Source organism: Pygocentrus nattereri, chromosome 16, assembly GCF_015220715.1.
Source record: "Pygocentrus nattereri isolate fPygNat1 chromosome 16, fPygNat1.pri, whole genome shotgun sequence".
Classification (NCBI taxonomy): domain Eukaryota; kingdom Metazoa; phylum Chordata; class Actinopteri; order Characiformes; family Serrasalmidae; genus Pygocentrus; species Pygocentrus nattereri.
The window spans coordinates 3,168,443-3,195,786 of NC_051226.1; the positions used below are offsets into that span (position 1 = coordinate 3,168,443).

General features: G+C 43.6%; 3 protein-coding genes across 5 annotated transcripts in view; 2 read left to right on the plus strand and 1 right to left on the minus strand.

Annotated features, from left to right (window-relative positions):
* The window catches only part of LOC108440613 (arf-GAP with Rho-GAP domain, ANK repeat and PH domain-containing protein 1), a 41,383-nt gene extending 40,788 nt beyond the window's left edge, over window positions 1–595 (plus strand). For both annotated transcript variants that reach the window (XM_017719566.2, XM_017719567.2), the window contains exon 24: window positions 106–595. In XM_017719566.2, coding sequence (XP_017575055.1) covers window positions 106–156 — 51 coding nt within the window. In that variant the 3' untranslated portion in view covers window positions 157–595. The remainder of the gene's footprint in view (window positions 1–105) is intronic.
* ik (IK cytokine) lies at window positions 340–18,826 on the minus strand. The gene is made up of 20 exons (XM_017719568.2): window positions 18,681–18,826; window positions 16,510–16,576; window positions 15,396–15,488; window positions 11,974–12,033; window positions 11,716–11,883; window positions 11,468–11,582; window positions 10,627–10,697; window positions 10,487–10,533; window positions 10,125–10,288; window positions 8,721–8,829; window positions 8,600–8,639; window positions 7,445–7,634; window positions 6,560–6,578; window positions 4,925–5,003; window positions 4,542–4,625; window positions 3,741–3,798; window positions 2,883–2,971; window positions 2,666–2,774; window positions 1,623–1,657; window positions 340–648 (listed from the first exon to the last, which is right to left on the minus strand). The coding sequence occupies exons 1-20, from the start codon at window positions 18,694–18,696 to the stop codon at window positions 621–623; spliced, it is 1,641 nt and encodes a 546-aa protein (XP_017575057.1). The 5' UTR covers window positions 18,697–18,826; the 3' UTR covers window positions 340–620.
* A 38-nt stretch (window positions 18,827–18,864) lies between these two features.
* On the plus strand, window positions 18,865–24,099 carry ndufa2 (NADH:ubiquinone oxidoreductase subunit A2). Of its 2 annotated transcripts, XM_037545960.1 has the most exons (4): window positions 18,865–18,881; window positions 19,356–19,541; window positions 21,653–21,759; window positions 23,913–24,099. In XM_037545960.1, coding segments are annotated over exons 1-4 (387 nt in total). In that variant the 5' UTR covers window positions 18,865–18,879; the 3' UTR covers window positions 24,005–24,099. The 2 variants fall into 2 exon arrangements, with proteins under 2 accessions (XP_037401857.1, XP_017575058.1); XM_017719569.1 differs by lacking the exon at window positions 18,865–18,881 and having other exon boundaries at window positions 19,300–19,541.
* Window positions 24,100–27,344: the final 3,245 nt, after the last annotated feature.

Consider the following 27,344-nt stretch of genomic DNA (forward strand, 5'->3'; position numbering starts at 1 on the left):
GTTTTAAACTCCAGCTGAAAATTATAATGGACCAACAGGAAAAGAGCCAAGCAGAACCAAAAGTGTCTCTTGTTGGTGTTTCTGAGTAAATTCTGTTGTGTTCAGAGTAAAGAAGTGGTTCAAGATGAAGACGACGAAATGATCACTGTATTCTGAAGAACAGGACCACTGACCCTTCATCCTCCCGTGTGTCCAGCGGCCACTGCAGCACTTGCACACTTTATATATTTATATACTTGTGAAAATGTGATTGGTGTTTGAAATATGAGCAGCCACGTTAGACGGACTTGGTGTGTGTTACTGAATTACTGTGGAGCGAAGTAAAGAAAAGTGCATTTATAACCTTCAGTAACGCCTCGTTTATTATGAGTATTATTTCCTCAGGTGTCCATAGAACGGGAAGAGAAAGTGGATCTTTCTTACATTTACAAGCAAACATTGTATAGCAATCAATTACGTGTATAATGTGTTTTACTCACGGTCAAATGACGTAAAGCTTCTTTTATTTGTGAAACGTTTAATCAGCAGACAATCACAGCTGTCTATAAGATCACACTACTGTAAATAAGCATTTACCTCACATATAAACACAGCACAAAAAAACAAAAGAAGAGAAAAGTTTAATATCTGGGCCTCTTCACCTCCACCCTGAAACGGAGACATTACAAATGTTAATGGGTTTGGATTAATAAAACATGTTCATCAGTTTGTCTATCTTCAGTTTTTTGTTTTTAAGTTATTGGATATTACAGTCTCACTGCTGCCTGTTATAAACATCTTTCGACCTTCAGCAGAGGGGCTGTAAATATGTCTGTGTGTGCTGATGTAACCAGTACAGTCTAAAAATATAATAAAACACTCTGCTTTAATCTTCAGCTCAGCTCCAGCTGCTTTTCTCACATCTCCAGCAGGAAACTTTTCCACAAAAGTAGAGCAGTTTCTTGTAAAATGTCTTTAAAACGTTTGACTTTTTGAGGCTGAAGTCGCTTCTCGTTCAAATTTTCCCGTTCCACCTTAAATGGTGCCAATGTAACTGCTACCTTTTAAGGTGAAATGAGAGAATTCGAGGAAGAAACGGACTTCAGCTTTGTGTCTTTAGTGTTTTGTCAGTTTCTTGTTGCAAACTAAACGTATGAGGAAACCAGCTGGACTGATTATAAACACTAATAAGTCCATCTCTAAATTATCAGTGTCCGTCTTAAATCTCTCTCTTTGCCGTTTCGTTGCTACTAGCTGGGCGAGACTGTCGTCTGCGTTGCTATGGTGACCAGCCGTCTGCGCTGATCTTCAGGGTTAAAGGGTGAATCAGCAGTTCTACATTAACTCCAGCGTTTAAGACCATTTACTGTTAAACTGTGTTGAAGGATCAGCAGAGCTTTATTTTACTGTAGAGGAGGATTATTTTATTACTACCTACTGATCTGATTCAGCCGTGGAGCCGCGACAGGGCAGGAAAAGCCAGATTCTGCTGAATACACAATTATTCTCTACCTACCTACACAATTACTCTCAACAGGTGAGGCACTGAACAGGCAGAGTGTCAACATGTTCTGTGTGATTTTAACCTCATATTAAGAAGAACGTTTCTTTTGGATAAAGAGAGAATCGGGAAAGATACTGACCCATCAGCCTCCATCTTCTTCCTCTTTTCGATGATCTGAGGACGAGACAAAAACAAAAATATACTGTGTAAGTATACATGTATAAATCAAACTAGTACATAGGAATCTGAAAATATTAAGACATTTTTATCTTACATTAATTTATCCCCTGAAGTTGGTTCATTACACGTGTTATTCTGGATAATACAACAAAGAATATAGCGCAATAATGCATAGAAGCATAAAGTCTCATAATACATTTAACAAAGACGGTGATAACAGTGTTGTGTAATGTAAAGAGCAGAGAGCATAATATACAGCAACGATTCCTCATTAAAGACTAGTCTAATAATGTACACTCACCGGCCACTTTATTAGGTACAGTTCAGTTGCTTGTTAACACAAATAGCTAATCAGCCAATCACACGGCCGCAGCTCACTGCATTTAGGCATGTAGAGGTGGTCAAGACAACTTGCTGAAGTGCAGACCGAGCATCAGAACGGGGAAGAAAGGGGATTTAAGGGGCTTTGAACGTGGCGTGGTTGTTGGTGCCAGACGGGCTGGTCTGAGTATTTCAGAAACTGCTGATCTGCTGGGATTTTCACACACAACCATCTCTAGGGTTTACAGAGAACGGTCCGAAAAATCCAGTGAGCGGTCAGTTGTGTGGACGAAAATGCCTTGTTGATGTGAGAGGTCAGAGGAGAATGGGCAGACTGGTTCCAGATGATAGAAAGGCAGCAGGAACTCAAATAACCAACCAGAATCTCTGAGGAACGTTTCCAACACCTTGTTGAAAGTGTGTCATGAAGAATTAAGGTAGGTCTGAAGGCAAAAGGGGGTCCAGCCTTTTACTAGCAAGGTGTACCTAATAAAGTGGCCAGTGAGTATATAAAGTCCAGAGCATATCATCGCTGTCAGAACAAAACAATAATGTAAAGGGCAGCTAGAAAGTTCAAATGAAAAATATCACTAAATGGAGATAGAAGATTTCGTCCTGACAGCGATGATGTGGGGCATATTGGGGCTACAGCAACAGAACATTTTTGTACAGAACACTTACAGCGCTGATTTTTTTCCACTGCCTGTCCAGCTCTGCCTTCTCGTTGGTTTCTTTGAAGCGGCGGGTCTTCCTTCCCTCGGACATCTTTATTCCATACTGGAAAGCTGCCCTAGAGAGGAAAAACCCAATAAAGCTTTCGCTGTCGATGTCTGAATAGAGCAGAGTGCTGCTGTTCTGTAGCTAGAGGGTGAGCAAGTGTGTGTGCAGGTTTAGTTACTTTGGCAGAGCCTCTTTGTTGTTCATGTAGTCGCTGTACTCCTCCTGAGTGTCAAAATCCCAGCGACCAAGAGGCCCTTTCTTATTACCCTGCACAAAAACAAGAAAAACACCTTCAGCATCACAGAAAAGTAGCCGCTCAGCCATAGAGCCAGTGATGAGAGCTGCAAGGACTCGTTAACATCATTAGTCAATAACACTGACTGAGATTTATATAACATACATAATTCAAAAGATGCACTCAATAATGTTCATATGATCCACACAGTCGCTCTGACAGACTGTAATACACTACAGGAAGCGTAGGGGGCGATACGGCTTCTACTGTTTCATTTAAAAAGCTCTATAATGTTCATATGATCCACACAGTCACTCTGACAGACTGTAATACACTACAGGAAGCGTAGGGGGCGATACAGCTTCTACTGTTTCATTTAAAAAGCTCTATAATGTTCATATGATCCACACAGTCGCTCTGACAGACTGTAATACACTACAGGAAGCGTAGGGGGCGATACGGCTTCTACTGTTTCATTTAAAAAGCTCTATAATGTTCATATGATCCACACAGTCGCTCTGACAGACTGTAATACACTACAGGAAGCGTAGGGGGCGATACGGCTTCTACTGTTTCATTTAAAAAGCTCTATAATGTTCATATGATCCACACAGTCGCTCTGACAGACTGTAATACACTACAGGAAGCGTAGGGGGCGATACGGCTTCTACTGTTTCATTTAAAAAGCTCTATAATGTTCATATGATCCACACAGTCGCTCTGACAGACTGTAATACACTACCTGAGCCAGACAAGCTATAAAAGTATAAACATAGGGATGTAAAAACAGCAGATGCTCACCTGGTCCATCTTACTGTAGTCCACCTCTTCATCACTGTCTACAGCTAAATCATCCATTCTACACATGAACACAAAATCATTTTAAAACGTTTTTAAAATATTCTCTCATCTCATCTGTACAGTTTCCAAAACTGGCGACCTGTTCTTCCGTTTCGACAGTTACAAGCTTTATCACATTAAACAGGTTCAGCATCTCTGCTATAAATATATGCAAACTGTACTTTACATGATCATCTAAACAGTTCACCCAGCCTATAACACACCATTAAAATCCTAATGCAAAACCGATGGCAGTATGGTGACTTTAATGGGCCCATATTCTACATTTCATTTTTCTCACTTATGTTTTTGTGGTTTTATATACCAAAACCAGTCATAATTAATTTTTACATGATAGTTAAACCCTCAAACCCTGTTATAATTCAATAATAATTCAAACCCTGTATTGTTAAGATTACCATCTGTATACAAGCTCTGTTCTGATTGGCTCCCCTGTTTTGCTCAGAAGTTCCAATAACTGCTATAAACTGTGCTGCAAGAATGCTCTTATTTAGAAGATGGCAAATGGGCGGGGTTAAACTGCAGAAGGCCAAATGTAAATATGCTCTATGTAACTACGTACATGGTTGTGATATCACAGGCATAAGGAGTTAAAAAGGGGCAGTCTGGTTTAAACATGTGGGCTGTATTTATTAAATCAAACTCCTATTCTAGTCATAAAGGAAAGGAAATTAAGTGATGAAAGTTTTAAACCGGCAGCTTCTACTTTTGCAGCTTGTGGTGCGCCGCCGGTTGACTCACGTGGCAGGGTAGCACTCAGCGTAGCTGTTGGACATGCCGAAGAAATCTCCCACATGCTTCTTCTCCTCGCGCCTCGTCCCAGCTGTGTCCAGCAGTTAAAGACGTACAAACGCACACCAGACAGAAAACGCAGACTACAGACCCATCAGCGCAGAGAGAGGCTGTCCAGGTCCAGATTACCCCCCCCCCCCCCCGAGCTGCAGTTATGTATTTGTGGTTTTATGTACAATAAAAGGTCATAATCTGTTTTTACACTATAATTTTACACAACAAAATGAACCCTTTAATGTCCTCAAGCGGAGCAGAGAGGAGCCGAGTGGTGACCGAACGTTTTGTTCTCCACCTCACATTAAACTGCACACTTATAGAAAAGTAAAGGATATGTTTCCTGCCAGTGTGTCCCTGCAGCTCCTGCAAACTTCTCATTGATGAGCTTAATCTGATCCTTCACTGATCCCGGACCTGTGCAGACAGTACAAAGAGAGAGCGCGAGAGAGAGAGAGAGCGAGAGAGAGAGAGAGCGCGAGAGAGAGAGCGAGAGAGCGAGAGAGCGCGAGCGAGAGAGAGAGAGAGCGCGAGCGAGAGAGAGAGAGAGCGAGAGAGAGAGAGCGAGCGAGCGCGAGAGAGAGCGAGAGCGAGCGAGCGCGAGAGAGAGCGAGAGAGAGCGAGCGCGAGAGAGAGCGAGAGAGCGAGAGAGAGAGCGAGAGAGCGAGCGCGAGAGCGAGAGAGAGCGAGCGAGAGCGCGCGAGAGAGAGTGAGCGAGAGCGCGCGAGAGAGCGAGAAAGAGAGAGAGAGCGAGAGAGAGAGAGCGCGAGAGCGAGCGAGAGAGAGCGAGAGAGAGAGCGAGCGAGAGAGCGAGCGAGAGAGACCGCGAGAGAGAGAGAGAGCGCGAGAGCGAGCGAGAGAGAGCGCGAGAGAGAGCGAGCGCGAGAGAGAGCGAGCGCGAGAGAGAGAGAGAGCGCGAGAGCGAGAAAGAGAGGGCGAGAGAGAGAGCGAGAGCAAAACCCAGAAGAACCAATTACACATACCGGTCATAACCCGTCTCTAACCCTGTGCCGTTCTTCCGCGTTCCCTAACAGACTTGATTCTGAGGATTATTAGTATAGAACACAACAACTCCACACTCTGAGGTACGAAGCTTTAGGCTACGTTCACATTTCCAGGCTGAAGTGGCACTGATCTGATTTTCTGCCCTGATGTGACTCAGATCTGGTGTTTTCAGGGCTGTGTGGACGCAAATCTGATCTTATCAAATCCGACCTGAGCCACTTTCATATGTGGTTCTAGATCGGATGCGTATCCGATCCGTGGCCATGTGACCTTAATGTGACCCTCAGATCGGAATTCATGTCCTCCCCCATCATTCCGGGTTACCACGGCAACAGCACCAAACAGAAGCTAAAGCCTGTAGACGGTGGAAAAGCAGCTCATCTCACCTTTTTCTCCTCCGTCTGGCTCTAATAATGAAGCTGAGAGCTGATCAGAGTTAATGATCTTCTCAGCGAAGCTCGTTCTGCTCGTTAGTTTGTGCTGATGATGCAGTGATTCAGTCACGTGACGTTACTGAGTAGGAGGAGCTCATGAGGGTCAGTTCAGGCCAGTTCATCACATTAATGACTGATTTGAATCACTTGCCTAAACGAGTGTGAAGCGCCGAGTCAGAGAGACCGGATTTGAGCAGGGAGGCTTGTAATGTGAACGTGGCCTAAATTGGCTTCCAATTTGCCAGCTGCATCATTTAAGGCAGAAAATCTGAATAAGACGACGATAAACAGAAATCTAAAGAACCAAACATGTCAGGTCAACTACACAAAACAAAAGGGAAAATCAGCATATTAATATTGTTGAATTATGAATTTGAAAAATATATAATCTAAAATGGTCATTTAGAAGAAAAAAAAAAAAGAACAAAATGTACTCAAAATACTTAAGATCACAAAACGGTGGCTAAAACTCGATCAGAAAACCGTGACTAAACATGCATGTAGTCTGAGAAAATGGACTATTTAGACACTTACCTTTATCAATGTCAATAACCTGCGGACAGAAGAAGAAATGATAAGCTCATATGAAGCACAGCAATAAAGCCACTGCGCACATTTGAGTTTAGTATCATCCTCTTTTCTTTTTATTTGCTTGCAACACATCACAAAAGAAAGTAAAACAAAATGTAAAATGTGCCACAACTTTTGCGCAAGTGTTTTACTCCCCCGGCCGAATAGGTGATAATACTTACCTGGAGCTGTTACTGATCAGGACGATCACAACGCGCTCATTGATCAGGAGTTTAAAAGTCAGCATCACTGAAGTCAATACTAAACTTGTGTTTTAAGCAATTACTGTTATAATAAAGCCTCTTAATAAAACCCTGAAAACACTGATCTGTGAACTGTGTGAACACTTTATGTTTAATAAAACAACAGAAATGAGCCTCTAACTCCTCGGGACCAAAGGTGGCTCATGTTCTTCATAACGTTCATATTCCATAAGCTCCATTCAGAAGCTGGGCGTCGTGTGAGGCTGTAGCTCTTCTCTCCAGTCTAATAGACGGTGATGTCATTTTAAACCCTTATAATAAAAGAAGCTGAACTTTGTTTTTCTACTGAAAGTCGACCCGTTTTTCCCCAAATCTGGGCTCTAAACTATAAACAGACGGCATCTCTTCAGTGATCTGCTCTGGAAACATCACTTTTAGAGAATAACACAAAGAGCGGCGCAGATTTTTGGACTTTAGCAGTAAATTTTAAGCGTATAGTGACGTGTGGAGACCATAAAAACACACGTCCTGCTCATTTGAGGGGAACTTTTACAAAAAAAAAATAATAATAAATTAGTTATTTCATGCAGCTCTCATAAAGTTACTATTTCAGAGATTCCAGTGTTTCCATCCTCCTCCTCCTCACCTCATCATCAGCTCGAGGTTTCTCGAAGTAGCTGTGACTGTGCTGCCTTTTTTCTTCTTCTCTCTCCCTTTCTCTCTCCCTCTCCCGTTCCCGTTCCCTCTCTCTCTCCCTCTCTCGGTAACGCTCCTTCTCCTTCTCCCGCGTAGGTTTGGAAGTGGACGGGATGTAGTCTCCGATATCATCAAAGATGCTGAAAGCAGAGGATCAAACAGCAGGGGGTCATTTACAGCTACAGACAACCTTCACAATCAGGCAAAAGTCATAAATCAGAAGCAGAAGGCCTGCATGCTTCATCAGCGTTGTGTGAGGTTTGTGAAACAGATTAAAGGTTTTAGATGTTATAAATGTAATAATTACTAAGAATAAACGTTGAACATATTTACAGCACTAAACATTTAAAACACTATACAGAACTATTTATGTCAGCATTCTTAAGACGACAATGTATTAATATCAGGTGAAATCTGCCTGGAAACCCCCCCTCTTCCCTCCATGGTGTGGATACAATGATTGATGTAATTATGTATAGGCTTTAAATGTGTTTAGTGCTGTAAAAATGTTCAAGGTTTATTCTTATTATATCAGTACAATGTCATTTATTTCATAAAACATCTTATGTCAGGTTGCGAGAACTTAATAAATGTTCAAGTAGTAATAATGTTCACATTATTCAGTGCTTATGAATGCATCATGAAGCCCTTATGTAGGTAGCCTTCAAATAAAGTGTTACCAATTATTGTTCATCACTATTTATTCAGAAATCTTGTGTCCCTGAAACAAACTGTTCAGAAACCACAGTCTGTGTCTGACCTGTACCGTGAATCATTTTAAAGAGCAGTCTGGACTGCAGCACTCCTTATAACGTCAGGATGAATGGGCGGGGCTAAACTGCTGTAGGCTTAATAGGTGAGTATGAGTAAATATGTTGCTTTTTGTGCGAGAAGCAGTGGATTCAAAACGATTTGTGCAGTTTAGTGTCCAGTCTCTTAGGTACCGAGAAGTGAACAGCATGTTTTGAAACTTTAACAACGTTCGCTACACTACAGCGAAATCGTAATTTAAAAAAAACCAAACAAAAAAAAATGAAAACAAGGAGAAGTGAGGTTTACATTAGATGGGCTCTTCAACATAAACGATTAAATAAGCAGTACTCACTTTAAATCGGCTTCTGGAGCTTTCCGCTCATCCAGTTTTCCTGGGAACAGGACAAACGGAATCAATACCCGAAAACTACTTCTACAACTAGAAATGCTGAGGATCGTCATCATCGGCTCACCTTTGTCCTTCTTCTTCAGCTTCTTGTTGCGAGTGCCCTGCCTCAAGTACGACAGGATCTGAGTGAGTTTGCTGATGACGATGTCATTGGTGGTCAGTGTGGTCTGGGCCTGGGAGAAGACGCACATTAAAAATCGATTTAAATACAGAGACGTCCCAGAGGCTTGGGAACTACACCTTGTCTAATCTTGCACGTTTATGTTTCTAGCTTGTTCGAAAGCACACTGCGGTTGCAATATAGGTCCATTTCCATTTCTCTCTTTTTCCAATCCCTCTTTACTCATTAGAATTTAACACAATGTTTCTGTTTTCACTGGTGTTTTCACTGGTGGCGTCTCATTAAAGTAAAAGTCTGGACTGAAACACTATCAACACACTATAGTTGCGCCTCAATTCTGTGGTGGCTGCATTTGAAGGCCGTCCCATTAATGCAGTCGAGAAAAAAGGGCCTTTTCCATGGCAAGGAAACTTGGGATCGCTTGAGGAAATTACACAGATCCCTTTTTTCCGCCGCACGAATCGACCCGCCGAATCACCGGACAAATCATATTACCGGAAAACTAATCCAGCTCCAATAGGGCTTAAGAATTATTAAATAATGATCCAAGGGGTGTATCCTCCACCAGCCAACGCATCCCGAGGTTCACAGAGGAGTGAACGGCAGCTGAGGAGTCACTTTTAAATTTAAGCATTGGGCTTAAAATGAGGCGAAATGCCAAAATGCCAAAAAAACACCTCCGGCTCTAATAAATGAAATAAAATCAAAAGTTTCTGGCTCCATCTTCAGATTTTGTGATCTCATTTCAGTTCAGCCTTCGTGGGTCTACGTGGCGTTCGAAGACTTCCTAGACTGCGTACTTCGAACGATGCAGCCCCTGAATTGTGTCACACTGCTTATAATTCCAGTGAGATTGGGGGGTTAAACTGTTGAACCCTGGATAGGCAGACATTTGCAAGCACGCTGGTTTTTGTGACATGAGGAGAACAAAATCGTGCAAAACAAGCGTCTTACAATTTAGTTTCCATATACAGACTCTGCACCAGGGAGGGAACGGTACGTTTTAAACAGTGTTTACAAACTACATCCAACTCTTTCGGAAAACAAGTTCGGAAATCCAATTTTCCATAACGTGGGTCCCTTAAACAATAACGTAACTCTTCGGGCAACTCGGGCAAGGTGTGCAGCTAGACCCTCGAATGGGAGCAGGAGGACCATTAGTGGAGAGCAGGTAACGACACCTTGTCCTCTGGCTCCCCCTTGTGGCCAGATTAACTAAGATCCTTGGTGCCCGAGCTACTTTCAGACCATCACGTATGGTTTTTGAGAAGCACTATTTTGCCGGCACTCGTCAACCCTGACTAGACTGGATCAGAGGGTCCGAGGCGGAGTGAGCCTGTTTAGTACCTCCATGGTTGGGCAGTCTGCTTTGCTGCGGATGACAGTGGTGGGGATATCGGTGTCTGCATATTCATCCTCCAGATCCACCACGTATGCCATCCGACCCGGCAGAAACAGCTCATTACGCTCAAACTGACGGCCTTTAAACAGCATGCGGTAAATATTCCTTCCTGTAAAGACACAGAACAATTAGCCGTTTTCCTCGTTACACACTCAGCACATCTAAAACAAGACAAACCACTAATTAAACCAATTAGGGCTGACTTAACTGAGTATTATCATAACCACTTATAATGGCTTGGAACATTGCAAAATTCGTGCATTTGAATTATTTCGGAAAGATGTTGCGTTTTTATAAGCAGACTCACCAAGACGAGTCTTGAACTCGATCTTTTGCTCAGGATCTTCATCTTTTCTGTAAGACACGAAGGCAGTAAATCGGACTGAATGAAGACCAGATTTTGTCACTGAACTGCTGCCCTGTGCTGCATCACAATTTCAGACTTACTTCACTTCTTTCTGTACTTTCTCTATCATGTCCTCTTCCTCTCTCTCCTTACTGGTGATTTCAGCTCTCACCTGAAAAACAGATCATTTTTAACAAAAACACGCATGTAATTAGTGAGGTGTTGCTCATCTCCACACAAGGTCCATAAAATCCACCTTTAGCTGCAGCCCATCATACGATGTTCTCACACTATGTTGAGGTGGAATACACACATACATTTGTATGCCAGTCTATTAATCTCACTAGAAACAAGCTACATATACATAAACATACATTATTTTATATATATATATATATATATATATATATATAGCTGTCACAGGACACCGTCTTATTTAATTTTTTATTTTATTATCGAGTTTTATCTGTGGGGTCATCTCAAAAACAAATTGAATATGCTGAGAAAATCCGCAACAAACCCCACCATCCGCACCGCGGAGGCTTGTGACAGCATAAAAAAATAAAATAAACGGTGTCCTGTGACTTCTGACTCACCCTGTGTGTGTGTCATATATATATATAAAATAAACACACATAAAATACATAATAAAAACTGAACACACACACACACATATATAAAAAAAACACACACACATATTCAGCATCTCCCCCTTCCTGCATAACCCACACACTCCCCACCTCATCAGTAAAAAGCACAAATTCCCCCAGTTTCCCCCTCTTCTCCCCCAAGTGTGGTCAACCAACCAAGACATATTTGTTGTCTGATGCTTGTAGCACTGGAGCAGCAAGCTTTGGCCGGGCCCTAGTCAGCAGCGCCCGCTCTGCTGATCTTGTGTTTAGTAAGTAACAGCCAGTAAGTGATTTTTAAGCTTTAACTTGCCTTCTGCAGCAGGGCGAAATCCAAACCCTTCACCAAGTGAGTGTGCTCCATGTCACCACCCAAGAACTTGGACTCCTGGATCAGCTGACGCCTCTTCTCTGCTGCCGACTTATCTCTGAAACCAGGAGACGCAAGTTTATCAGCGCACGCAAGTTTAACACACTCTCTCTCTAACCCGCCGCTAGTCTTTAACCCGCCGCTAGTCTTTAACCCGCCGCTAGGCTGTAGCTAAGTGATGCGTCTCTTACGCCTCTGCGGTTGGTCCCACCGCTCTGTAGTTTGCCGTAGTGCTGATGAGTTCAGTCTCCTCGTAATCTTTATTAACTCCATCTCTTCTCTCTCGAGCTCGGTCTCTGTACTTCTCCGCCAACTCTCGCTCTCTCTCCAGCTCCTGCTGACGCAGCTTGGCATAGTAACTGTTAAACAAGACAAACGGAGCAGACGAGTGAAGCCAGACAGTCTCGATAATTCTCCTTAAAAAGAATATATACTGTAATTAAACTCACCTTTTCTTCTTCCGTCTGCGAGCAGCAGGGTCCTCATCTTCATTATATTCCCGGGGCATTCTGGGAAATGGAGGAAGCACAAAAGTGGTTGCACATCAATCAGACAGGAATGATTAATCAATGACTAATTAGTCAATCATTATGAATTTGCCTCAAACCAAACACACTTAATATGATCCACTGTAATACACTACAGGAAGCGTAGGGGGCGATACGGCTTCTACTGTTTCATTTAAAAAGCTCTATAATGTTCATATGATCCACACAGTCGCTCTGACAGACTGTAATACACTACAGGAAGCGTAGGGGGCGATACGGCTTCTACTGTTTCATTTAAAAAGCTCTATAATGTTCATATGATCCACACAGTCGCTCTGACAGACTGTAATACACTACAGGAAGCGTAGGGGGCGATACGGCTTCTACTGTTTCATTTAAAAAGCTCTATAAATGTTCATATGATCCACACAGTCGCTCTGACAGACTGTAATACACTACAGGAAGCGTAGGGGGCGATACGGCTTCTACTGTTTCATTTAAAAAGCTCTATAATGTTCATATGATCCACACAGTCGCTCTGACAGACTGTAATACACTACAGGAAGCATAGGGGGCGATACGACTTCTACTGTTTCATTTAAAAAGCTCTATAATGTTCATATGATCCACACAGTCACTCTGACAGACTGTAATACACTACAGGAAGCGTAGGGGGCGATACGGCTTCTACTGTTTCATTTAAAAAGCTCTATAATGTTCATATGATCCACACAGTCGCTCTGACAGACTGTAATACACTACAGGAAGCGTAGGGGGCGATACGGCTTCTACTGTTTCATTTAAAAAGCTCTATAATGTTCATATGATCCACACAGTCACTCTGACAGACTGTAATACACTACAGGAAGCGTAGGGGGCGATACGGCTTCTACTGTTTCATTTAAAAAGCTCTATAATGTTCATATGATCCACACAGTCGCTCTGACAGACTGTAATACACTACAGGAAGCGTAGGGGGCGATACGGCTTCTACTGTTTCATTTAAAAAGCTCTATAACGTTCATATGATCCACACAGTCGCTCTGACAGACTGTAATACACTACAGGAAGCGTAGGGGGCGATACGGCTTCTACTGTTTCATTTAAAAAGCTCTATAACGTTCATATGATCCACACAGTCGCTCTGACAGACTGTAATACACTACAGGAAGCGTAGGGGGCGATACGGCTTCTACTGTTTCATTTAAAAAGCTCTATAACGTTCATATGATCCACACAGTCGCTCTGACAGACTGTAATACACTACAGGAAGCGTAGGGGGCGATACGGCTTCTACTGTTTCATTTAAAAAGCTCTATAAATGTTCATATGATCCACACAGTCGCTCTGACAGACTGTAATACACTACAGGAAGCGTAGGGGGCGATACGGCTTCTACTGTTTCATTTAAAAAGCTCTATAATGTTCATATGATCCACACAGTCGCTCTGACAGACTGTAATACACTACAGGAAGCATAGGGGGCGATACGACTTCTACTGTTTCATTTAAAAAGCTCTATAATGTTCATATGATCCACACAGTCACTCTGACAGACTGTAATACACTACAGGAAGCGTAGGGGGCGATACGGCTTCTACTGTTTCATTTAAAAAGCTCTATAATGTTCATATGATCCACACAGTCGCTCTGACAGACTGTAATACACTACAGGAAGCGTAGGGGGCGATACGGCTTCTACTGTTTCATTTAAAAAGCTCTATAACGTTCATATGATCCACACAGTCGCTCTGACAGACTGTAATACACTACAGGAAGCGTAGGGGGCGATACGGCTTCTACTGTTTCATTTAAAAAGCTCTATAACGTTCATATGATCCACACAGTCGCTCTGACAGACTGTAATACACTACAGGAAGCGTAGGGGGCGATACGGCTTCTACTGTTTCATTTAAAAAGCTCTATAACGTTCATATGATCCACACAGTCGCTCTGACAGACTGTAATACACTACAGGAAGCGTAGGGGGCGATACGGCTTCTACTGTTTCATTTAAAAAGCTTTATAATGTTCATATGATCCACACAGTCGCTCTGACAGACTGTAATACACTACAGGAAGCGTAGGGGGGCGATACAGCTTCTACTGTTTCATTTAAAAAGCTCTATAATGTTCATATGATCCACACAGTCGCTCTGACAGACTGTAATACACTACAGGAAGCGTAGGGGGCGATACGGCTTCTACTGTTTCATTTAAAAAGCTCTATAATGTTCATATGATCCACACAGTCGCTCTGACAGACTGTAATACACTACAGGAAGCGTAGGGGGCGATACGGCTTCTCCTGTTTCATTTAAAAAGCTCTATAATGTTCATACGATCCACACAGTCGCTCTGACAGACTGTAATACACTACAGTAAGCGTAGGGGGCGATACGGCTTCTACTGTTTCATTTAAAAAGCTCTATAATGTTCATATGATCCACACAGTCGCTCTGACAGACTGTAATACACTACAGGAAGCGTAGGGGGCGATACGGCTTCTACTGTTTCATTTAAAAAGCTCTATAATGTTCATATGATCCATACAGTCGCTCTGACAGACTGTAATACACTACAGGAAGCGTAGGGGGCGATACGGCTTCTACTGTTTCATTTAAAAAGCTCTATAATGTTCATATGATCCACACAGTCACTCTGACAGACTGTAATACACTACAGGAAGCGTAGGGGGCGATACGGCTTCTACTGTTTCATTTAAAAAGCTCTATAATGTTCATATGATCCACACAGTCGCTCTGACAGACTGTAATACACTACAGGAAGCGTAGGGGGCGATACGGCTTCTACTGCTTTATTTAAAAAGCTCTATAATGTTCATATGATCCACACAGTCGCTCTGACAGACTGTAATACACTACAGGAAGCGTAGGGGGCGATACGGCTTCTACTGTTTCATTTAAAAAGCTCTATAATGTTCATATGATCCACACAGTCGCTCTGACAGACTGTAATACACTACAGGAAGCGTAGGGGGCGATACGGCTTCTACTGTTTCATTTAAAAAGCTCTATAATGTTCATATGATCCACACAGTCGCTCTGACAGACTGTAATACACTACAGGAAGCGTAGGGGGCGATACGGCTTCTACTGTTTCATTTAAAAAGCTCTATAATGTTCATATGATCCACACAGTCGCTCTGACAGACTGTAATACACTACAGGAAGCGTAGGGGGCGATACGGCTTCTACTGTTTCATTTAAAAAGCTCTATAATGTTCATATGATCCACACAGTCGCTCTGACAGACTGTAATACACTACAGGAAGCGTAGGGGGCGATACGGCTTCTACTGTTTCATTTAAAAAGCTCTTTAATGTTATAGGGGGCGAAACATTTGCTCAAGGAAGTACTTACTCATGATGGCGAGACTTTGAGGGTGGAGCTGAGGAGGGGGCAGCACGGGGGGTCATCAGGAGCTTCCGGAAGTCTTCATTGGTCAGCTTGGCTCTAAATATGACAAACAAATCACAAGCTTTGGTTCTTTAACCCAACGGAATGAATTCAGTGGTGATGGTGCGACGCTGTAACTGTGCCTTAGTGCTGATTTACTCATCCACCAGGGTAAAAAGGTAGGAAAGGGGAGCGTTCTGACCACCTACTTGTTTCTACGCTCATTGTCCATTCTCAGCACTGCAGTAACGCTGACGTGGTGGTGGTGTGTGTTGTGCTGGTACGAGTGGATCTGACAGCAGTGCTACTGGAGTTTTTAAACACTGTGTCCACTCACTGTCCACTCTATTAGACACTCCTACCTTGTCGGTCCACCTTGGTCACAGGACGCTGCCCACAGGACGCTGCCCACAGGACGCTGCCCACAGGACGCTGCCCACAGGACGCTGCCCACAGGACGCTGTTGGCTGGATATTTTTGGTTGGTGGACTGTTCTCAGTCCAGCAGCGACACTGAGGTGTTTAAACACTCCACTCAGACCAGCACAACACACACTAACACACCACCACCATGTCAGCGTTACTGCAGTGCTAAGAATGACCCACCACCCAAACAGTACCTGCTCTGTGAGGGTCCATGGGGGTCCTGACCACTGAAGAACAGGGTAACAGAGTATCAGAGAAACAGATGGACTACAGTCTGTAACTGTAGAACTACAGAGTGCAGCTATACGGTCAGTGGAGCTGATAAACTGGACAGTGAGCGTAGAAACGAGGAGGCGGTCAGAGCGTTACGCCTGAGTAATAAATGGACAATACAGATATTTATATTATGTGAAAACAACATAAACAGCAACCGCTCTCGCTTCGTGACGCGCATGTTGAGCCCATGTTGGGAAATGGGCATCAGATTCAGGTGGCTGCAGATCTCCTGCACCAGAGTGACATAACTTCCGTCACTCTGGAGCTGCACCGCTGCAGTGAAGCTGGACAGTGCAGCTACAGCACCGGAGATGGAAATCACTGGGTTATCTGGATGTTATGCCAAACACAGACAATACAGCGAACGCTAAACTCACTGCAGCGATGAGCGATGATCCTCCACTTCATGGCCTTCTGGGGCCAGAGGGTTGGAGTACAGCTCAGCTGGAGGAGAGAAGAAAGACAGAAACAAGGGATTTTAATTCAAACCGACATCCTGCTCTCTGAACCCGCCAGAAAACACAATCAGGCTCCAGTAAAGACGCTGACCGACACTTTCTGAGCAACACCGACGTTAATCCTGAACTCTCACTATGCAGCTAAGCATTTACCTACCGCTACTTAACCCTTTCATGCCCATATCCGAAATGTCGGGCACAAAGTTGAAGAAATATTTCATATCGATCCAACTATGTGGCTAAAGAGGGAGCTTGATTTACCACTAAATTCATGGGAAGACTGACAAAACACCAAATCCAAAAGTGACCAAACGCAAGAATCAAAATGCAGCTCAAAAATAAAAAAACTTAATTTTACTGCAAGACGTTATTTCAGTGTATAACAACAAAGCGTCATCGCTTCAGACCGAGGGTGTCCACTCTTCTCCACAGACGACCGGAGCGGGTGCAGATTTTCGTTTCGAGCGCCTCAGTCTTCAAACCACTGATCAGGTGCGCTCAACAAAAACTTGGAGCCACACCGGCTCTATGTGGATAAGACCGGACGCCCCTGCTTTAGCCTCTTAATCTCCAGGGTGTGTTTTGGTTTGTCCGTCTGGATTTTCGTGACCAAATCGGAAGGCGACTTATTCAGTAACTGCATGAAATAAATGAAAATGTGTTTATTTATTTATTTTTTTTGTAAAAATCCCCCTCAGATGAGCAGAACGTGTGTTTTCTGATCTCCACACATCACTATACACTCAATTTACTGCTGAAGGCCAAAAATCTCCACCGCTCTTTGTGTTATTCTCTAAAAGTGATGTTTCCAGAGCAGATCACTGAAGAGACGCCGTCTGTTTATAGTTTAGAGCCCAGATTTGGGGAAAAACGGGTCGACTTTCAGTAGAAAAACAAAGTTCAGCTTCTTTTATTATAAGGGTTTAAAATGACGTCACCGTCTATTAGACTGGAGAGAAGAGCTACAGCCTCACACGACGCCCAGCTTCTGAATGGAGCTTATGGAGTATGAACGTTATGAAGACCATGACCAGGTGGGTTTTGGAACCACCGGTGGTCCCGAGGAGCTGAAGAGGTTAAAGCAGTAAATGAAAACGTTAATATGGAGCAATAAATGAGAAGTAAGGAAAAGCTCTGCATTAACTCGATTTCAGTTATTTCCTTTTCTTCGCGTCTCTCTCACATAAATTACATGACTAATGAATTAAAATGACCACATTGCTGGAGCCAAAGTCAGTTTATTCTACTTTTTTACCTTAAAAAAGGGAATTCCACCTTTTATCTTTCAAAACTTCTGCATAATTCAGAGGGTTTGGTGTGAAACGGTTCAGACGTTTTTACAGTGGTGGTGATAGGAACCAGACGTCCTCCTGACTACAACACAGATGTAGACACTTTAATTGCCATCCAGAACCACCAGAGAACCCACACGATCCTTCTGAGCTCTATATGGAATTAAGTGAATGAAGGAATGGGAAATCTGCAACTATCTAGAACTCTTTTGCTTCATAAGGCTCTGCATTTGCCGCTCCACAAGCAAACACCGAGGCTTTAAGCCAAAATCTTCTCAAATCTATCATAAAACAGCGTCTCAGTCATCAGGCAGTGAATTCAGAACCAGTTCATGTAGGAACTTTCTGTAGGAGCTTTTAGAGGGACGTCTGGTTCCCATCACCACCACTGTGACCAGCTCTGACTCGGTAGGTTTATCTAGAACAGGGCGTTTCACACAGAACCACTCGGAACCGCTCGGTTTACATCTTAACCAGTTAAATATGCAGACACTTTCGAAAAATTGGTGGAGTTTCCCTTTAAACGAGGCAACCGGGTTAACTAGAAGAGGCGGAAGGAGAAATTCGCTGAAACTCGATTTATCACACAAAAGACTGAATCACGCGAATATTAACACTTTATTAACGCATTAATAGGAGGTTATAGCCGCTCAGAGGGGCGCCGTGTCCTGTATTTTAGGAATATTAAGCCCAATTTCAGCCTCATACTGTAGCTAACGGTAGCGTCTTTAGCTTAGCATCGCGGTAAACAGCGCGCGCGACGCGTCGGGGCTCCGCGCGCCGATCATCTCCACTTACTGTCCCGTTCCGGCATCGCTGCAGCTGAAGTCCCGCCGCGCTCGGATTTCAGAGCTTATATCGCAGCTTTTCAGCGGAGCGACAGACAAAAACAACACGAGCGAACGCGTTCACAGCTTCTGCGTCGAGCCGCTGGACCTGCTGCCCCCTACAGCGCCGGAGGACGAATCACTAGCCTGGCGGTGCCCGCTGGGTCAAAATGTACGGAGCCCCGCTGGGGACATCCTGCAGAAATAAAAATAATGCGTGGCCACGACTTAGTAAAGCGTGGGAACGTGATCCTAATGCGCGGCCACAGCTTAGCAAGCCGCGATCTCGTTCCACGGCTTAACCATCTCATTCCCTTGCCTTACTAAGTCATGGCAATGACTTAACCATCTCATTCCCACACTTTACTAAGTCGTGGCCATGCATTAGGATCTCGTTCCCACGCATTCATATTTTTATTTATACAGGACGTCACCAGTAGGCCTCTGAACCGTAGGGCCGTGCAACAAGGCCGTGGAACAAGATCAGGCCACAACATAATTATCTTGTTTCCACGACTTTCTAAGTCGTGGCCTCGACTTAATTATCTTATTGCCACGCCTTTCTAAGTCGTGGCCACGTTTTATTTCATTTTTATTTATGCAGCATGCCGCCAGCAGGGCTCCGCGTAACGCTGTTGTTTGGTAGGTGCAGCCGCTCAGCGTGTCCGCCAGGTGTCAGTAGCGGGGCTCGTGCTGTCTGCGGAGCTGCAGCAGAAGCAGCGCTGAAGGTGAGCGCGATGGCGGCGAGGGCGATCGGCGGTAATTTGGCTAAAACTCTGCGGGAAATCCGCCTCCAGTTCTGCCAGACCGGCCGGGACAGCCTGGGAGCCCGGTAAGCAGCGCAGCGCGGGGCAGGACCCGCTCTCACCTCCTGACCTGCCACAGCAGCGAGTTTTAGTCCGGTCACCTCAGCGCCGCGCGGCCGAGGCTGAACACTGACGGTCTTAACACGAGAGCACCTGATAAGAGCGGGAATAAGAGGGGAATAAGAGGGGGAATAGGAGCTGAATAAGAGGGGGAATAGGAGCGGAATAAGAGGGGGAATAGGAGCGGAATAAGAGGGGGAATAGGAGCGGAATAAGAGGGGGAATAGGAGCTGAATAAGAGGGGGAATAGGAGCGGAATAAGAGGGGGAATAGGAGCTGAATAAGAGGGGGAATAGGAGCGGAATAAGAGGGGGAATAGGAGCGGAATAAGAGGGGGAATAGGAGCTGAATAAGAGGGGGAATAGGAGCTGAATAAGAGGGGGAATAGGAGCTGAATAAGAGGGGGAATAGGAGCGGAATAAGAGGGGGAATAGGAGCTGAATAAGAGGGGGAATAGGAGCTGAATAAGAGGGGGAATAGGAGCGGAATAAGAGGGGGAATAGGAGCGGAATAAGGGGGAATAGGAGCAGAATAAGAGGGGGAATAAGGGGGAATAGGAGCTGAATAAGAGGGGGAATAAGGGGGAATAGGAGCTGAATAAGAGGGGGAATAAGGGGGAATAGGAGCTGAATAAGAGGGGGAATAGGAGCGGAATAGGAGCTTTGCTTTGGCGATAAAACTGGGATGAGATGTTTGTCGTCCTAAGACTTTTGTTGCTTCTTGTTTCGATTTTTCCGTTCCACCTTAAATGGTGCAGCGCCTGAATGTAACTGCCACACCGTTTAAGGTGGAACGGGAAGTTCCAAGCGACTGTTTACAGTGACGTTAATGATAGTGGCGTGGTTTTAATCCGGTGTGAAGCCGCTGCTCTTCCTTTAATTCCTTCTCTTGTTAATTGTGTGCATGTTTATTTTTTTATTTGTGCAAACATAAAAAGTCTCGTAGCGGCAGGAGGCGTTATGTCCTGTGCAGAGGCCAACAGCTCCCTGAGGCGGCCTGATGGTCAGAGATCCGGTCTGATTTCTGTTTTTTATGAAGACACTGCGGCTCCTCTTCACCGCAAACGGCCCACAGGTTCATCAGCGCAGCTGCAGTTTGGTGGTGAAATGAAGGAAGACAAACTACAGCCGCAGCCTTCCCTAAACTACAGCCGCAGCCTTCCCTAAACTACAGCCGCAGCCTCCCCTAAACTACAGCCGCAGCCTCCCCTAAACTACAGCCGCAGCCTCCCCTAAACTACAGCCGCAGCCTCCCCTAAACTACAGCCGCAGCCGTCCGTAAACTACAGCCGCAGCCGTCCGTAAACTACAGCCGCAGCCGTCCGTAAACTACAGCCGCAGCCGTCCGTAAACTACAGCCGCAGCCTTCAGTAAACTACAGCCGCAGCCGTCCATAAACTACAGCCGCAGCCGTCCGTAAACTACAGCCGCAGCCGTCCGTAAACTACAGCCGCAGCCGCCCCTAAACTACAGCCGCAGCCTCCCCTAAACTACAGCCGCAGCCTTCCCTAAACTACAGCCGCAGCCTCCCCTAAACTAGTAAACTGCAGCCGCAGCCTTCAGTAAACTGCAGCCACGGTTGCGATGACTCTGACCATCAGGCCGTCTCAGGGAGCTGTTAGTAGCCTGTGTCTAACATTTATTTTGTGTGCACAAGTAAATAAAAGAACATGCGCACAGTTAAAGGAAAACGAGGGAGCATGTTCAGGAATTGGGGTCATGAATGAAAAGAATGGACCTGTGAATGAAACAAAACGTGATGATTAATTTGGTGGAATGAATTAAGAACTGGTGACCCCGAATAAAAGATGATCTGCGTATGAACTGTTTTCCCTCCTTCCCCTCCAGGCCTCTGTAGATGAGCGATATTTTAAAAAATGCTAATTTTCATGCGTAATAAAAGCAATAACATTACATATACATACAGTTTAAAACTACCAACGTACTGCCTGCCTTGAAGGCCTCAGCCTGACCATATACATCCAGGACATAGATCAGTGTAGATTATAAACTGGCTGATGGAGACGCGTAATCCTTTATTGGAGCGTGTGGAATGATGTTCGTGTTGTTTTGGACAGGCAGTTTGTTGAACAGTACTATGTGCCGCTGAAGAAGGCGAACCCCGAGTTCCCCATCCTCATCAGAGAGTGCTCTGGAGTTCAGCCCAAACTGTGGGCCCGATATGGTAAGACCAAAACATAATAATGATCCAGATTAGATTTTCTTTCCTTTCTTATTTTTGTAATTCTAGGAATTATCATGATTATTATCAATCTGCAGTGTGTAGTTTTACAGTCTGACTGTAATAATTGTGGAGTGATTTTAATCCAGTATGAATCTGCAGTGTGTAGTTTTACAGTCTGACTGTAATAATTGTGGAGTGATTTTAATCCAGTATGAATCTGCAGTGTGTAGTTTTACAGTCTGACTGTAATAATTGTGGAGTGATTTTAATCCAGTATGAATCTGCAGTGTGTAGTTTTACAGTCTGACTGTAATAATTGTGGAGTGATTTTAATCCAGTATGAATCTGCAGTGTGTGTAGATTTACAGTCTGACTGTAATAATTGTGGAGTGATTTTAATCCAGTATGAATCTGCAGCGTGTAGTTTTACAGTCTGACTGTAATAATTGTGGAGTGATTTTAATCCAGTATGAATCTGCAGTGTGTAGTTTTACAGTCTGACTGTAATAATTGTGGAGCGATTTTAATCCAGTATGAATCTGCAGTGTGTAGTTTTACAGTCTGACGGTAATAATTGTGGAGTGATTTTAATCCAGTATGAATCTGCAGTGTGTGTAGTTTTACTGTCTGACTGTAATAATTGTGGAGTGATTTTAATCCAGTATGAATCTGCAGTGTGTAGTTTTACAGTCTGACTGTAATAATTGTGGAGCGATTTTAATCCAGTATGAATCTGCAGCATGTAGTTTTACAGTCTGACTGTAATAATTGTGGAGTGATTTTAATCCAGTATGAATCTGCAGCGTGTAGTTTTACAGTCTGACTGTAATAATTGTGGAGTGATTTTAATCCCGTATGAATCTGCAGTGTGTGTAGTTTTACAGTCTGACTGTAATAATTGTGGAGTGATTTTAATCCAGTATGAATCTGCAGTGTGTAGTTTTACAGTCTGACTGTAATAATTGTGGAGTGATTTTAATCCAGTGTGAATCTGCAGTGTGTAGTTTTTTCAGTCTGACTGTAATAATTGTGGAGTGATTTTAATCCAGTATGAATCTGCAGTGTGTGTAGTTTTCCAGTCTGACTGTAATAATTGTGGAGTGATTTTAATCCAGTATGAATCTGCAGTGTGTAGTTTTACAGTCTGACTGTAATAATTGTGGAGTGATTTTAATCCAGTATGAATCTGCAGTGTGTAGTTTTACAGTCTGACTGTAATAATTGTGGAGTGATTTTAATCCAGTATGAATCTGCAGTGTGTGTAGTTTTACGGTCTGACTGTAATAATTGTGGAGTGATTTTAATCCAGTATGAATCTGCAGCGTGTAGTTTTACAGTCTGACTGTAATAATTGTGGAGTGATTTTAATCCAGTATGAATCTGCAGCGTGTAGTTTTACAGTCTGACGGTAATAATTGTGGAGCGATTTTAATCCAGTATGAATCTGCAGCATGTAGTTTTACAGTCTGACTGTAATAATTGTGGAGTGATTTTAATCCAGTATGAATCTGCAGCGTGTAGTTTTACAGTCTGACTGTAATAATTGTGGAGTGATTTTAATCCCGTATGAATCTGCAGTGTGTGTAGTTTTACAGTGTGACTGTAATAATTGTGGAGTGATTTTAATCCAGTATGAATCTGCAGTGTGTAGTTTTACAGTCTGACTGTAATAATTGTGGAGTGATTTTAATCCAGTGTGAATCTGAAGTGTGTAGTTTTTTCAGTCTGACTGTAATAATTGTGGAGTGATTTTAATCCAGTATGAATCTGCAGTGTGTAGTTTTACAGTCTGACTGTAATAATTGTGGAGTGATTTTAATCCAGTATGAATCTGCAGTGTGTAGTTTTACAGTCTGACTGTAATAATTGTGGAGTGATTTTAATCCAGTATGAATCTGCAGTGTGTAGTTTTCCAGTCTGACTGTAATAATTGTGGAGTGATTTTAATCCAGTATGAATCTGCAGTGTGTAGTTTTACAGTCTGACTGTAATAATTGTGGAGTGATTTTAATCCAGTATGAATCTGCAGTGTGTAGTTTTACAGTCTGACTGTAATAATTGTGGAGTGATTTTAATCCAGTATGAATCTGCAGTGGTCTTGGTGTATGTGGGTGTAAAATGACTCACTGTTGAATTCTCCTGCTTTTTTTCAGCTTTTGGTAAAGAGCGAAGCGTCGCGCTGGACAACATGAGTGCAGAGCAGGTGGCAAAAGAGCTCGAGAAAGTCATCAACTTAAAGCCATGAGCCTCTTCTACATGTTTCCTGCTTCTTGTTTGTGTACAATTGTAATTAATAAATGCAGATTTGTGTTAAAATAAATGATAATCTCAAACTACAAACCTGGATTTTGCATTTTTAACTTTACTCATGAAAATTAATTTTTATTTCTGTTTTTTTTCTGGCTTGCACAATAACATATAACCTTTGTTTGCAGATAAAAACAACAAATTGGACGCTGCCTGGCCACTTTATCAGAAACCCCTACCTTCTTGGTGTGCCAGTAGAGTCTCTAGAACATCTGATGCATGGTTTTTGTTGGCCATCCTCTGGCTCTTCGTCAGTGGTCAGTTTCTGAGCTGCTCTTGGTATACTTGGGTCACTTTCGGATGGTGAACGGTCCACTTTCAACCTAGTATGGCACATACAGTAACTCTTACTGACCTTCATTCAGGTGGTTTATTCAGTTTAAAGTATTTTTTGGAAGTTATTCCATGAATTTCGATATACAGATGATGATGTATCTGCTTGGCATCTCTGCCTGCCGCACCTCCTCCAGTGCACTTAGGGTCAGCTGCAGGGTCATCAGCTGGTGTGACCATTCATGGATGTTTCGCCCCCAGACCAGTACATCTCACGGTGTGGGGGGGCAGTGGCTTTTGTGGGGACGTCTCCCCGCCACCTCCTGCAGCTGCCTTCATTGGGGTGTTGAACCCCAACTCCTATCCCTCCTCTGTAACCAGAGCCAGTAGCTTGCCTCCTCTGCTCCCTCAGCCAGTTTCTTGATGGACCTCTTCAGGCTTGTCCCCGTCATTCCGGCGGCATGGAGAAGCTGGAACCGACTTCCACGGGGTGGAAAAATAATATTGTGCACTGTTTTTGGGTGTTAATTTTATACTAGGGCTCCCTCTGCTGGTCGTTATGGGGATATGAGGGTAGCACGCCCTCTGCTGGTGATTACAAGGTGAAATATAAAAGCATAGAGATTATTTGGCCAAATGGAAAATAATGAAAAATAAGGCACTCTTAACATTTTTGGTATAAAATGTTTTTACATGTATATTTTTTTTCCCTCTAAATCAACTTTAATATGATCATATGCTGAAAACCAACAAAGGAAACACGATCATTTGGATGTTTGAAAGACTGAAATACTGTATCTGTAAAATTGGACAAAAGTATTCATTTCAAAAATAAATGTTTCAAGTTTGCTGCCACTGTTAATGTGCGGTTAACTGTATATGTGAGGGGTGTCCAAACCTTTTTCACTGAGGACCAGATTGTTCTTTGTCAAAATACCAGAGGGTCAGACTATATTATTCACGAATGATTCAAAATATCAAGTTTTTAAAATATCAGCACATAGAAACTGAGCGTTCTGTGAGCTGCCGTGTTTCCCATCACTGCGTAAAAGATGCCTGAGGCTTCTTTCATTCTTCATTCAGAGCAGTTTGGATCGATGAGCACTTCTAATAAATAATTAAATTGTTTAAGAGCAACGATACAAAATCTGATGGATTCATCACGTTCCTATTCATGGGTTTAAAAACATACTTTTTGAGACAAACTAAACAAAAATCTTTACTTTTAAAAATTTTGTAAGATGATGTTCTTCACATGTCTGATAAACACTGCGTAGCCTTGTTGTTGTTGTTGTTGTTGTTGTTCAACCTGGATATTTACTGAATGACTGAATTTGCTTTGATAAGTTTTCCATCTCGCCAAAATCACCAATTCTTAGTGTTTAGTTTGAACTTTACACTGACCAGCCATAACATTCTGCCCAATCACTGTCCACTTTATCAGCTCCACTTACTGTATAGCTGCACTCTGTAGTTCTACAGTTACAGACTGTAGTCCATCTGTTTCTCTGATACTCTGTTACCCTGTTCTTCAGTGGTCAGGACCCCCGTGGACCCCCACAGAGCAGGTACTGTTTGGGTGGTGGTTCATTCTCAGCACTGCAGTAACGCCGACGTGGTGGTGTGTTAGTGTGTGTTGTGCTGGTCTGAGTGGATCAGACACAGCAGTGCTGCTGGAGTTTTTAAACACTGTGTCCACTTACTGTCCACTCTATTAGACACTCCTACCTTGTCGGTCCACCTTGTAGATGTAAAGTCAGAGACGACAGCTCATCTGCTGCTGCACAGTTTGTGTTGGTCATCCTCTAGTCCTTCATCAGTGGTCACAGGACGCTGCCCACAGGACGCTGCCCACAGGACGCTGCTCATAGGACGCTGCTGGCTGGATATTTTTGGTTGGTGGACTATTCTCAGTCCAGCGGCGACACTGCTGTGTCTGATCCACTCACACCACCACCACGTCAGTGTTACTGCAGAGCTGAGACTGAACAACAACCCAAATAGTACCTGCTCTGTGAGGGTCCATGGGGGTCCTGACCACTGAAGAACAGGGTAACAGAGAAACAGATGGACTACAGTCTGTAACTGTAGAACTACAGAGTGCAGCTATACAGTAAGTGGAGCTGCTGAAATGGACAGTGAGCGTAGAAACAAGAGGCGGTCAGAACGTTACACCTGATCGGTGTTTGTAGTATCAAGTAAGTGAAACTGCAGTTTTGGTCAGCTGCCACCATCAGGTCAAAGGAAGAACTGCAACATACTGGCTGGACGGCCGCTTAAAATACATTCTAAAATAGAAGCCGGGGGCCAATTAAAATCTGGGGCCGGACTTTTTAGTGCATGTTTATAAAAAGCAGTGAGTCATACGGTGTCAAGAAGCCACACAGTCGAATCTATTGGAGATACTGACCACCTCCACACGCTTTGAGGCGAGAGCGAGATGATTCAGGCCTGCCGTCAGCGCCATGCTGATTGGTGGTGGTGTAAGCGGCGCTAAAACTAAAGAAGCAAACTTCAGACACTAAACATGTCTTGGCTGAAGTGGGAACTGACGTTTTTGGCTGAACCTTCAGTGCGAGGTTAATAGCTGGAAGTCATTGGACCCGTTATAATACAGGAATGAGGCCTCGTGTTGGACACAGCCGAGCGGCAGCCGGGCGTTTGAAGATGTCCAGTGAGAATCACGGTTCCAGCAACTCCTGCTCAGAGTTAAAGAGCTCGGCTGGGTTCTTTTTGTCTGGAGCTCATTGCGCCTGCTGCGTCAGGACCTTCTCAGCTTAGACAGAGTGAGAGATCATGGCTGTAAAACTCTTTATCCGAAACCAGATCAGAGCTCTGCAGGAGCCGAGCGGGAGCCAGAGGAGTTGTCAGCGGAGTGACTGAGGGCGCTTTAAACTCCCGACATGGTTTCCTACCGATTTAGTGTTTATGTGGTGAAGTTTGCACTGTAAACTTTATGCAGTGGGTTACTTTTAACTACGTGTTCTAAGTAAATTAATTCATTT